The following is a 13,253-nucleotide window of genomic DNA, read 5'->3' on the forward strand; positions in this document are numbered from 1 at the left end:
CAAATGGGACCTAATGAAACTTAAAAGCTTTTTCACAGCAAAGGAAACCATAAACAAGATGAAAAGACAACCCTTAAAATGGGAGAAAATATTTGCAAATGAAGCAACTGGCAAAGGATTAACCTCCAAAATCTACAAGCAGCTCATACAGCTCAATATCAAAAAAACAACCCAATCCAAAAATGGGCGGAAGACCTAAATAGACATTTCTCCCAAGAAGATATACAGATTGCCAACAAACACATGAAAGGATGCTCAACATCACTAATCATTAGAGAAATGCAAATCAAAACTATAATGTGGTATCACCTCACACCAGTCAGAATGGCCATCATCAAAAAATCTACAAACAATAAATGCTGGAGAGGGTGTGGAGAAAAAGGAACCCTCTTGCACTGTTGGTGGGAATGTAAATTGATACAGCCACTATGGAGATCAGTATGGAGGTTTCTTAAAAAACTAAAAATAGAACTATCATACGACCCAGCAATCCCACTACTGGGCATATACCTTGAGAAAACCATAATTCAAAAAGAGTCATGTACCACAATGTTCATTGCAGCTCTATTTACAATAGCCAGGACATGGAAGCAACCTAAGTGTCCATCGACAGATGAATGGATAAAGAAGATGTGGCACATATATACAATGGAATATGACTCAGCCATAAAAAGAAACGAAATTGAGTTAATTTGTAGTGAGGTGGATGGACCTAGAGTCTGTCATACAGAGTGTAGTAAGTCAGAAGGAGAAAAACAAATACCATATGCTAATACATATATATGGAATCCTAAAAAAAAAAGTGGTTCTGAAGAACCTAGGGGCAGGACAGGAATAAAGATGCAGATGCAGATGCAGAGAATGGACTTGAGGACACAGGGAGGGGGAAGGGTAAGCTGGGACAACGTAAGAGAGTGGCATGGACATATATACACTACCAAATGTAAAACAGATAGCTAGTGGGAAGCAGCCGCATAGCACAGGGAGATCAGGTCAGTGCTTTGTGTCCAACTAGAGGGGTGGGATAGGAAGGATGAGAGGGAGACATAAGAGGGAAGAGATATGGGGATATACGTATACGTATAGCTGATTCCCTTTGTTATACAGCAGAAAGTAACACACCATTGTAAAGCAATTATACTCCAATAAAGATGTTAAAAAAAATGTTCTCGACTGAAAAATAATAATAAGTGGCCGATTATACATAATTTCAAAAGCAGACTGATAAATTAGGATATATTTCTCACTGGCTCTTGGAGAAGCAAATAAATGAGGCAGAGAAGTGCTTACATTTTCCTGGTTTGGCTGGAATTCGAATCACAGTGGGCTTCCTGGTGGGTGCTGGTTGAACTGCTCGTTCCTTTGCTGGTTCTATTCTTGTGGGGAGCTGAAAGGGATCTAATGAAAAACACAGTGTATTTTGCATGTTTTAGTTAACATGAACTCAAACAAAAAACCTCATTCATAATTAAAGAGTCATATTTTTCATGCCCTAGGGAAAACTATTCATGGATAAACAAAATCTCAGTTTGCAGAGACAAAAACAAAGTCAGGGCTCATGAAAGGAAATAACTTGGCGCTCCGTAAATAATTCATGTGGCTTTTCTTGCTCTCTGATGAGAGAGATCCAGGACAAGCTTCAATTATGTAGGAGCTATCTTTCACAGGAGTGTAATCATTCCATAAGTGTCTGCCTGAAAATGAGGGGCAATTGAAACATGCAGCCAATTTTCCCCCTATAGTGAAGCCTCCTGGATCCCCCAGGAAGGAAGGTCTCTTTGCCCCACCCCTGTGCCTCCCTGCAGGGCTGGCCCTGGGCCTCATTCCACCCCTCATCCCACCCTGCCAGAGCGTGGCAGCAGCACACTCGGATTGAGTAGTGAAGTGAAACTACACCTTGCTAACATGAAAACGGAAAGAGTTTTATCCTGGAAATAAAATAAGACATCTCCCTTCAAATATTTGATTTGGGGCCAAAGATATATATTCTCCATCTTAACCCATTCATTTAAAATGGACAGTATGTGCTTAGGGACAGTATTTTAAATAAAAGCATAACCACCAAACTTTTTTCTTCCTTCTTTTGTTTTTGGCCATGCCGCAAGGCCTGTGGGATCTTAGTTACCCAACCAGGGATGGAACCCAGGCCCTCGGCAGTGACAGCGTGGAGCCCTAACCACTGGACCGCCAGAGGAATCCCCCACCAAACTTTTTTACTGAAAGGAACAGTCTTTTTTTCTTTAATGTAAATGTCCTTTTTAGTAGTTTGGGAAGATGACCAAAAAATTTTTAAAAGATGAAAAACCTAAAAATAAATAGATTAGCAAAAATAAAATCAAATGCTGTATAATGCATACTCTATACAGTGCACAGGGTCTCATGAGGCCGCTTTTGCCTTTATTCAACAAGAGGCAGAAGGAATACATACTGTATTCGGAACCTGTTCTCTGGATCTCGCCTGTAGGGAGATACTCCCTATAAACAATGCACTTCACAGCGCCCGTGATGAACAGCATTTATGTTCTGCCTGTTATGAGCCGCAGTTCAATAAAGCATCTTTTGCTGACCAGCTCTCTTCAGGATACACGAAGAGCTCAGCTAAGGATAAGAAGGCCTTTCAGCTCCTTGATACTTGCCCTTCCCTTCCACCCAGCTCTCAGGCAACCCGACTCTCAGACCTGCTACCAGAGCATCACCCACTCACTAGTCACTTGATCTCACATGTCTGCTTACCACGTGCCAGTAACAGTGCGAGGTGGGGAGATAGGACGGTTAAGTACAATCCTATTTTAAGTTTATTATCTATCACCTAAGTAAGGCCCCCAGATGGCATGCTAGGTAAAATAATAATTATTAGGCTAGTTAGAAAAAAAAAATTAGATGACCCCTCTATGGAAACCTGTCTAGTAGCTCATTAGCGAGGCGAGTCTTGTCTGTGCTCAAAAACCCAACTCAACATCATCAAAACAATATCAAACTTTCAAAAAAGGCTCTTGTAATAATATCACTTTCTTCCATTGTAACCTATATCCCCAGAAAACAAACAAAGCTTCTTCTTTTAGGTCTAAAGAAATTCGTCAACTACTTATTTTGTTATAGCATTATTTTTCATTTCAAAAGTAACATTTATTGTAAAAATGGGAAACATTAAGAAATATATGATAGGGACTTCCCTGGTGGCGCAGTGGTTAAGAATCCGCCTGCCAATGCAGGGGACACAGGTTCGATCCCTGGTCCGGGAAGATCCCACACGTTGTGGAGCAACTAAGCCCATGAGCCACAACTACTGAGCCTGCGCTTTAGAGCCCGCAAGCCACAACTACTGAAGCCTGCATGCGACAGCTACTGAAGCCCGTGCGCCTAGAGCCTGTGCTCCACAACAAGAGAAGCCACCGCAATGAGAAGCCCTCACACTGCAATGAAGAGTAGCCCCCGCTCGCCACTAGAGAAAGCCCACACGCAACAATGAAGACCCAACGCAGCCAAAAATAAATAAATTTATTTTTTAAAAAAATAAATAAGTTGATCTTAAAAAAAAAAATATATGATAGAAAATCTCCTGTAATCCCATCCCTGCAGTAGTAATTATTATCTAAAATATGTGTATCTGTCTACAGATTTTTTTTCTGTATCATACGTATTATTATGTAAGTATTTTGAAAAACAAAAACAGGATCATTTTATATCTATTTCTTTGTAACTTACTCTTTCACTGTTTTTCATTCAGTATTGATTGGGTGCCTGCTACACATCAAATGCTATTCTAGATGCTGGGAATATGTCAGTGAACAGAGCAAAGAACTCTGCCCTTGTGATGCTTACACTCCAGCAGGAGACGGAGACAATAAACAATAAATATATTGAGTGATTCATGCGGTATATTAGAAGGTGAGACATGCTACTGAAAAAGGGAAACGTAGAGCAAGGGGGAACTTCAGCTGTGGTCAGAAGGGGAGTAGGTTGCAGCGTGAAACAGGAGTGCAGGGGGCGAGGGAGAGGAGGGCTCCATGATCCTCTTTCCAACAGATGGATTTTGCGTATTCTAACAGTTCTTCCAAGCTGAAAAATACACATCTGGGTTTTTAGGAAACAGCAGTGCTGATGGATAAAAAGGGGAAGGTAGGCTGGTATTAAAGCCCATTATTGCAAACATTACCTGAAACTGAACTCCCTGAATGTGTCATCTGTTCTGAGTAATGCTAGCTAGAATGAAAGAATTTGAAGACCCCAATCTCGGCATATATTTTATTCAAACACAGAAACATAGTATCTCTCCTGTGTGCATATCTTTCCTTCCTGTTCGTCCCTCTCCCCTGCCGTTGCCCCTGCTCTGCCTCCTTGGCCCTCATTGGAACCCAGTGACCTCCAAGGAGCGACTTTCCTTCCCCCACTGCTGCAGAGACTTGACCGTCCCCTGTCCCCTCAACCTTGGCTGTAACGGCCCAGCCTCTCAGGGCTCTGTTTCCTGCTGGGAAAAGGACCAAAATTCAAGAAAAGGATTAAGGCTGATAACTGTTCACTGTGCTCTCCCATTCAAGTGGTATTTCTGCTTTAACAGCTGCTTTGGGCCCCTACAATCTGGTGGTTATTAGGATAGGTTTTTAGTTGGTGATTCTGGGGGTTGAGTGTGGAGGGAGAAGAAAATCTTGAGCATGGAATCTCTTCAATTGTTTCCCAGCTCATCTGATGTTCTGGGCCAGGATACCACGTACACTCTGTCTCTCTCACATCCCAGGAGTGAGAGCACGAACAAGGGGGACAGAGAAGGAGAAAGAGGCCACTCAGTGGCCTTGGAGGGCTGGGCACAGGGGGATCCCAAATGCGCTTGTTCTTGGAGGACTAGCCTCAGGGAACCCCGTCCCAAATCCTGCAGGTCTCAACTACCGCATTAAAGGGTCCAGGCATTTTTTAAAACCTGCTGGATTTAAACCGAAGATACAACTTAAATACGAAGTATTCAAAGTGTCCTAGCTACCCACTTTCTCTCTCTTTCTTGGTCTTTATTTTTAGTATCATTAGCTGCTGTTTAATAACTGGCACTCAGATCCTGTGTAATTATTCTAGTATACACGTCTCCAAAAAAAAGAAAAAAAAATTCTTTCTCAATACAGTGAAGCAAGGAAGTCTGAGTGTTCCGGTACTGTGGCTGTTTGGCAGGAGTGGGTCTGCTTAACGACCTCCCCTAGCTGTGCTCCCTGAGTCAGTGAGCTCGGCCTGTGCCTCTCCGCGCCCTGTCCCAGGCTGCCATCCAGACGAGGCGCGCCGATGAGCGGGGAGGAGAGACAGCCTCACTGCAGTGAGAAGGTGGAGCCAGAGGCCTGGTTTTCACCTTGATGATGGTGTGAGAGTCTCCCTCTAGCTACACAGTATGTTTACTTTTTACGTCTTTTCATGAGAGGGGTATTTTTCTCCAACAGCAGTGTTAAGTGGGCGACCTAGAAGGCAAGGATGGCACCTCACGTTTGGGAACTCCTGGCACTGCCAGGTGGGAAACTGGGTTGTTGGTACTGTTAATATGTTTGAAGTTCATGATCTTTAAGCCAGTAGTCCCACTTTTGGAAATTTCTTTATAAAAGCACTAGTAGAAGTGAAAATATTTACAAGAATGTTTACCGCAGCATTTTTTGTAGTGGTGTCCATCAATAGGGGCAACGTTGACTTGACTGTGCTGCGCTCATACCAGGGAATATCAGGCAGGTATCAGGGAACAAGGAGTCAGACTTAGATCTACTGGCCTGGAGAGAAGTCCCTAAACCTCATTACTAAATCAATAAAGTAAGCTGCTGGGTAATGGGTACAGTTAAAGAATTTTGCTGCTGAGTAATGGGTACAGTTAGGTAAAACTTTTTGTAAAAAACAGGAAGAAGTACATGTATGTGTACATGTTTGTAAGCTTTGGTGTGGAATGTCCAAAGGCACAGAAAGCTACATACAACATGGTTCACACTGGTTATTCTGGGGATTTGAATGGATTGGAGGGAGATTCATTTTTGTCTTTTACTAAATGTTTATATTGTTAGACTTGTTACCGAAAATATATATTACTTTGTGACTGAAAAAAAATCCAATAAAATAAATTCAATCACATGAAAAAAGTTACAAAATTAAGCTGAAATAACACCCCTGCCAAACAAACTGAAACAAAAATCACTTAGAAGTAAGAGGAGGGACTTCCCTGGTGGCGCAGTGGTTAAGAATCCGCGTGCCAATGCAGGGGACACAGGTTCGATCCCTGGTCCGGGAAGATCCCACATGCCACGGAGAAACCAAGCCCGTGCGCCACAACAAAGAGTAGCCCCTGCTCACCACAACTAGAGAAAGCTGGCACGCAGCAGCAAAGACCCACTGCAGCCAACAATAAAAATAAAAATAATAATAAAAAAAAAAGAAATAAGAGGAAAAATATGAAAATACTTGTCCCTTTAGCTGCTTTTTCAAGGCAATAATGGCCATAAAATTTTCCATAAAGTAACCAGAAAAATAAAAACTCTTTTTTTTGGCTAAAACTCCTCAGTGATTCTATTTAATAGGAAATAATGCAGATACATATTTTTGAATTTGTCTAATTGAGGCATATTTAGTTCATAATAATTAGCTTTTATTTGTAACCTTGAATAATATAATTGTTTAGAAAAATCTTATTTTATTATTCTTAAAATTTCTACTCCTCACAGGCTGAGGAACAGTGTGGGGTGCAGCTCTTTCTCTGTGGCAAAGACAAGGGCTATGTCTCCTAGTTTCTTTCATCCTAATTCTGCTTATGGTCATCTATTTGAAAACCAGTTCCCCCATCCTCTCCTGCTGATGGAGTTCCCTCATAAAAGACAACCTTTGTTAGCATTTTTAATACAACTTCCAAAGACACAGCATACTTACATGTAAATATGTGTTTTAACACCAACACTATAGCTAAAATACCATGAATACTACCTATACCTTGCATTTTTCACCCAGAATATCTTGGCGGTTGGTCCATAGTAGGGGATAATAGGGGGTCTGCCTCTTTTTTAGCTACTGCACAATATTCCATTGTATGGATGCAACCAGAATTTATTTCAGCAGTCCACTGAAGGCAATTTCCAACCTTCTGTAGTAGAAGTCCTTAATCTGGGTTCCAAGAATAAGCCCTTGAAGATCTGGAAATTGTACCTCCAACTGTGCATACATGTGCAAAAGGGTTATTTTCAAGGGAGAAAAAAGATTCATAGGCTGCGTTCTGTGATCCAGAAAGGGTTAAGAACCCCAGTGTCATAATTTCCTCTATCACAGACTCTTTGCTCTTGCTTCTATAGAGAAAACACAACTACCTGCAAAAGCATCTCCTAACCAAGTCTAAGGAAAGTCCATGGCATCTTTCTCTACTTTTATTTGCAGTGTTTACTCTGCCCTCCTTCCAGCCCCCTCACACCAATGCCAATTATTCTACACCTGCTGCCCCTTTACACCTATATCCACATGGTCTTCATTACCGGGTTGAGAAAAACATTGATGATAATGTAGTTTTCTGCCCATTACTTGTCTCTAATAATATGCTTGTCATCATAATTAGTTTCACCATCCTTGGCTAGCTTTTCTGTCATTTATTTCTTTCTCTTGAGTTCTGTTAATAGCAGAAATTGGCTGCTAAACTATTATTCTGGTCTGTGTAATGGGGTTGACAGCAGAAGCATTCTGGTTTTTTGACAACTGGGTATGATTTGTAAAGGTGTGAAGAGGAAGTGCTAATGTTTCTCAGCTCCACTACATTAACCTGGAAGGCATTCTACCCAAGAAGTGAATCCAATATTAAATTGCCTGTTTGATGAGTTTCCCTTTAATAATTTTTCTAATCCTTACAATGTTTTCATAGCTTCAGTATTTTCTGATCTCTATTTCCTGAGATTAATATGGCAACTTCATTTTATGAAAACTACTTTATTGGATTTTCTTTATTTTTTGAGGGAAAAGAAAAAGAAGGAAAGACATATCTGTGAGTTTCTCTCCTTTCTCCTGTGTTCCTCCCCCAGTTTTTGGCTGATGCCAGGACGATTAAGCAAGGTTTCACCAAGAGACCATAACCCTTTATCTACAAAGACAATGCTATTAATACACCATCAAAAAGTCACAAAGCCTTAGAGCATGGGGAATATAGTCAGTAATACTGTATAATAACTTTGTATGATGGCAGATGGTAACTAGACTTATGGTGATCCTCTTGAAATACCGAATCACTAGGCTGTGTACACGGAACTAACATAGTGCTGTACGTCAATTATACTTCAGTTAAAAAAATGTGTAGCTCCCCCACCCCAAAAAAGTCACAAAGCCCCAGTCAGTAAACAAACAAAAATTCCCTCTACATTTTGAGGAATTCAGAGGTGATCTTGAAGGCCTCTGGAGGGCAATAAGCAAGGAAGCAACAAGGTCCAATGTACACTCTAGAAAAATCTGCTGGGTAACCATGATATGATGATGGGTTTGAGGCAGAAGCAGAGGCTCAATTTAGGGGACTACTGCAGGAATCTGGGCCTAAAGATTAGAAAAGTGGGCCAGTAGCAGGAGTGATGGAAACTAAAGGAAAATTTAAGAACTATTCAGAAAGTAAAACCAGCAGGACTTGACCACTAACTGGATGTGAAGGACGAGAAGTAAGAATAATGACTACCACTTATTGAGCACATACCATGTTTCAGACAATGTGATAGGGCTTTCCTCCATAATCATATTTAACACTTGCAATACCTCCAGGAGGAGTATTATTACCATGCTTCAGACAATGTGATAGGGCTTTCCTCCATAATCATATTTAACACCTGCAATACCTCCAGGAGGAGTATTATTATCATGTTTTACAGATGAGGAAACCGAGGCATTGTGGAATTAAGTAAATTGCATAGCATAGGTCACATAGCATTTAAGTGGTAGACCCCGACCTTCCTGACTGTAAGTCCAAACAACTAGTCACTGTGTGTGACAGGTAGGAAGGCTCAAGGATGATGGATAGGATCCTTTGGGGGGGCTGGTGTGTGATGGTGTCACTAGGACAGGAGCAGAATACAGGAAGAGAAGCAGGTTTAAAAAGAAGACAGAGTGGACTTCCCTGGTGGCACAGTGGTTAAGAATCCGCCTGCCAATGCAGGGGACACGGGTTAGAGCCTTGGTCTGGGAAGATTCCACATGCCACGGAGCAGCTAAGCCTGTGTGCCACAACTACCGAGCCTGCACTCTAGAGCCCGCGAGCCCCAACTACTGAAGCCCGCGCACCTAGAGCCCGTGCTCCGCAACAAGAGAAGCCACTGCAATGAGAAGCCCATGCACTGCAACAAAGAGTAGCCCCCGCTTGCAGAAACTAGAGAAAGCCAGTGTGCAGCAACAAAGACCCAATGTAGCCAAAAATAAATAAAATAAGTAAATAAATTTATAAAATAAAAAAAAAAAGAAGACAGAGTGTTCAGGATAACTCCACAGGTAAGAGCAATGGTTAAAGTCAGGTGGGGCAAGCAAATTACACCTTTTGCTGAAAGACTGCCTCAGTAATTAAACATTGTGCAAGGAAGTGGTAGAAATCAAGAAACAGAAAAAGCTGAGTATGAAGCACGATACTGTATTCATGTTGATGTATACTGTTGACCTTCCTTTTTGAAGATGACTGTAATTATCTGCTTGATGACACAGAATAAATTCTCAGCAATTATTAACCAAGTTGCCATTCCCACAGAATCTAGCAGCTTCTACAAAAGGTGGTATTATTTTGGCTTGTACTGTTTCCACCCCTGAACAGCTTGCTGCTGTTGGATTTACCCCTCCCTGTCCTACTCTGAACCCTGTTAACACCAAAAAGGTTTAAATACGAAAATGGTATAACAAAAACTTGAGAAGTTTTTAATGTGTTGCCTGGTTTAAGGTTTCTGAAAATGTTGAGTACCAACATGATAGAGTGAAAAATAAACTAGACCTAGAAAGAAAAGACGGACTTTGAATCCTGCTTTGGAAAACCGAGTAAGTTACCTTTTGATCTCTCTCAGTCTCATTTTCTTCATCTGCAAACTGAGGCCAATGATGCCTTGTAAAGGGTTAGTGTAAGTATTAAATTAAATAATGTATGTCTGGGCATCTAGCAGAGGGTTTGGAGCTAGGCAGAAGTTCAATATATCCTAATGTTTTTCTTTCCACTCCTTATGGACAAGAGGCATGCTACAGCCAGTTACAATGTTGTGTGCATGATAAATATTTAATAAATATGTGGTTGTTATCATTTAAAATATGCCTGTACTTAGCAGAATTTGGTTTTGAATCACAGAGCTTATATCATTTGGATGCATGTTAAACATTTAGAAGATGACAGCTAACCTTTTGAAAATACTATTACGCTTACATGTTCATAAATTCTGCCCAAGTAAGTAAACAGCAGTGAAAGGAATCTTAGCAATGACAAGTACAGCAGTTTAGTTTGACAAATCAAAGATAAGCTTTACCATCACACTCTCCATTTGAACAGTGTGAGGAAAGAAAACATACTCTCTGCCTCTTGGGAAATCTAATTGTCCCGATCTTGGCAGGAAACTTACAACTGTCGTAGTTTATTTACAAAACTTTCCATTCCCAAGGGAAGGTGCTCCGAGAAGATTATGGAACAACATTCTGCAACATATGGCCGGGTTTACTGCTCTTGCCAGAGTCCTCTGCAGGGCTGGCCCCTTTCCCGGCACTCCCGCGGGGATGGCTCCATCTGAGGAGCCCTTCTGGGGCATGACTTCCCCCTCTGAGAAGCTTCCCTCTCTTCCTCCTAATGCTCGAATCTCCACCTGCCCGAGGAAGGGGCCAGCCTCTCATCTAGTTAAGTCCCTGGTCCCAGTCTGCTTATTCCTGGCTCATGTGAGAGTAATCAACACGTGTGCCTCCCTCTTTCTCCGTCTCCATCTCCCCATCCCAGATTTTCCCTTCGCTCTCTGATTCCATCTCCCACGCGGCTCCTTGTTTCTTAATCTCGCTGTTGTTTCTCCCTGTCTCTACACATCCACACACACACACATCCACACGCACGCATGTGCACACACATGCACGTCCACGCCTCAATAACTTATGTGCCAGAAACGAAAACAGCAAGTGCCATTTGAGATACCCTATGATGAATTTAGATTCCCCTCCACTTCTGAGTTTCACTCACCCAGAACCATCTCTGAATCGATAGAGTCTTCAACCAGGTTCCCAGACGGGGCGGGTAAAACCTCATCGTCAAAGCTGATGAGGTCGATGTCCCCCGGAGGCTTGCTTTGCAGAACGGGGACTGGGGGGCTGGCCGGGGGTCCTTCTCCCAGGGACCTGAACGCTTTGGCTTGTGACGCCACCGAGAGTCGGGGAGGCACAGTGATGGGTTTCAGCAAAGCCGCAGGGTAGGGGGTGGTTTCTGAGGCCGCAGGGTAGGGGGCCGTTTCTGCAGAAGCTGATTTCTTGGGCAGCAAAGGCCGAGGAGCAGGAGTCGGGGCTTTCCTCCCACCGTCGGGGCTCTCGGCCACGGACCCTCCTCCCAGGCTCTCGGGATTAACACTTCGCATGAGGCCAGGATTTGGTTTCTTTGGCAATTCGGGTTTGGTTACAGGGACGCTCCCTGCTTCTTGCGGTGGAGAGTGTGGGGTGAGGCCTTCCCTAGTGGCGCCCCGGAGTCTGTTTGTGGTCCAGGAGTCCCAGCCTCCAGAGGCTCTGTCAGCCGCGGGTTTGGGAGCCACGGAGGGTTTCCCTGAGGAAGCAGCAGGCCTCGGGGGGACCGTGCGGGGGGCAATTTCCGGCTTCTTGGGCAGTCCCACGCTTTCCGCATTTGTCTGACCCTCAAGCGCTTTGATCCTGGAAACGACGGTATTTGGGCTCCGTTCCGCGTTCATAATGCTCATCACCGCCTGACTGTCCGCGTGGCAGGTGTCGTCCCACAGCGGCTGGGGCCGGCTCGGGGCTGCCTCCTCCGGCGTGGCCGCTGGGCTGCTTTGCTGGGGACTCCGCTCTTTAACGTGAGGCTCTCTGGCCACTGGTCTGAGGTTGCTTTTTGATCTTGGTTTGGGCACCGGACATCTTGTAGCACTGGAGTTTTCTGGACAATTCTGTTCTTCAGAAATATCAAAGACTATTAAAGGCGTCTCGTCTGTCGGAGGATCGCTGGCTGAGGCTGCTGGGGCAGGCTGGAGAGGTTTCAGAGGTGCCGGCAGTGCTGACAAGACCAAAACGAACAGAAGCTGCAACGTTATAATTTCAAAGAAAAAGGATACTCAGATTTTAAAAGTATACATGTAGAATATCAAGAGATTTTGGTTTCCTTCCTCAGGAAAAAGTAATTCTAAAATCAATGGAGAGATGTTTATATTCAGCTTCCTGCAGGAGGGTTCTTCACGTTATATTTATTCATATAAAAATATTCATTATATGATATTTTATTTTTATTTATTTATTTATTTTTTTCTCACACCGTGCGGCATACAGGATTTTAGTTCCCCAGCTAGGGATGGAACCCGTGCTTCTATTGCAGTGGAAGTGCAGAGTCTTAACCACTGGACCACTAGGGAAGTCCCTATATAATATCTTAAAACACCATTAAATTCCTGATTCTCAGTAGACTTATCAATGACCATTTCTCTCTTGTCAAAATTCCAAAAATTCTTGCTTTACTTTTCCAAAGTAACTTACTCTCATTTGTTATCTTAACATAATGCTTTTTAAAAGCCTAACAGGACAACCATTTTTAGCATCCTATCAAGTTAAGTGCTAAATATAACAGCTTTCTCAATGGGAATAAAGGGCATCAGCAGTAATACCAACCATGAGTTAAAAGGATGATGTTTTGGGGGCTTCCCTGGTGGCGCAGTGGTTGAATCTGCCTGCCAATGCAGGGGACACGGGTTCGAGCCCTGGTCCGGGAAGATCCCACGTGCCGTGGAGCAACTAAGCCCGCGAGCCACAACTACTGAGCCCACATGCCACAACTACTGAGCCCACGCACCTAGAGTCTGTGCTCCGCAACAAGAGAAGCCACCGCAATGAGAAACCCTCGCACCGCAACGAACAGTAGCCCCCGCTCGCCTCAACTAGAGAAAGCCTGTGCCAGCAACAAAGACCCAACACAGCCAAAAATAAAATAAAATAAAGAAATTTAAAAAAAAATAAAAAAAGATGATGTTTTTGTGATATGAACTAGGGTGAACCCTAGAGATTGGGGCTGCGGCTTGTGAGGATGAAGAATGACCTATTATAATAATCACAGCGAACCCAAATAAAGCAAGCACACAGTG

General features: G+C 43.0%; 1 protein-coding gene across 12 annotated transcripts in view; it reads right to left on the minus strand.

The window, feature by feature from the left end:
* SH3D19 (SH3 domain containing 19) overlaps positions 1-13,253 on the minus strand; it is a 179,475-nt gene that overhangs the window by 40,954 nt on the left and 125,268 nt on the right. For all 12 annotated transcript variants that reach the window (XM_068542612.1, XM_068542615.1, XM_068542613.1 and 9 more), the window contains 2 exons: positions 11,147-12,178; positions 1,291-1,398 (listed from right to left, as the gene is read on the minus strand). In XM_068542612.1, coding sequence (XP_068398713.1) covers positions 1,291-1,398; positions 11,147-12,178 — 1,140 coding nt within the window. The remainder of the gene's footprint in view (positions 1-1,290; positions 1,399-11,146; positions 12,179-13,253) is intronic.

This window comes from Eschrichtius robustus, chromosome 4, assembly GCF_028021215.1.
Source record: "Eschrichtius robustus isolate mEscRob2 chromosome 4, mEscRob2.pri, whole genome shotgun sequence".
NCBI classification, from domain to species: domain Eukaryota; kingdom Metazoa; phylum Chordata; class Mammalia; order Artiodactyla; family Eschrichtiidae; genus Eschrichtius; species Eschrichtius robustus.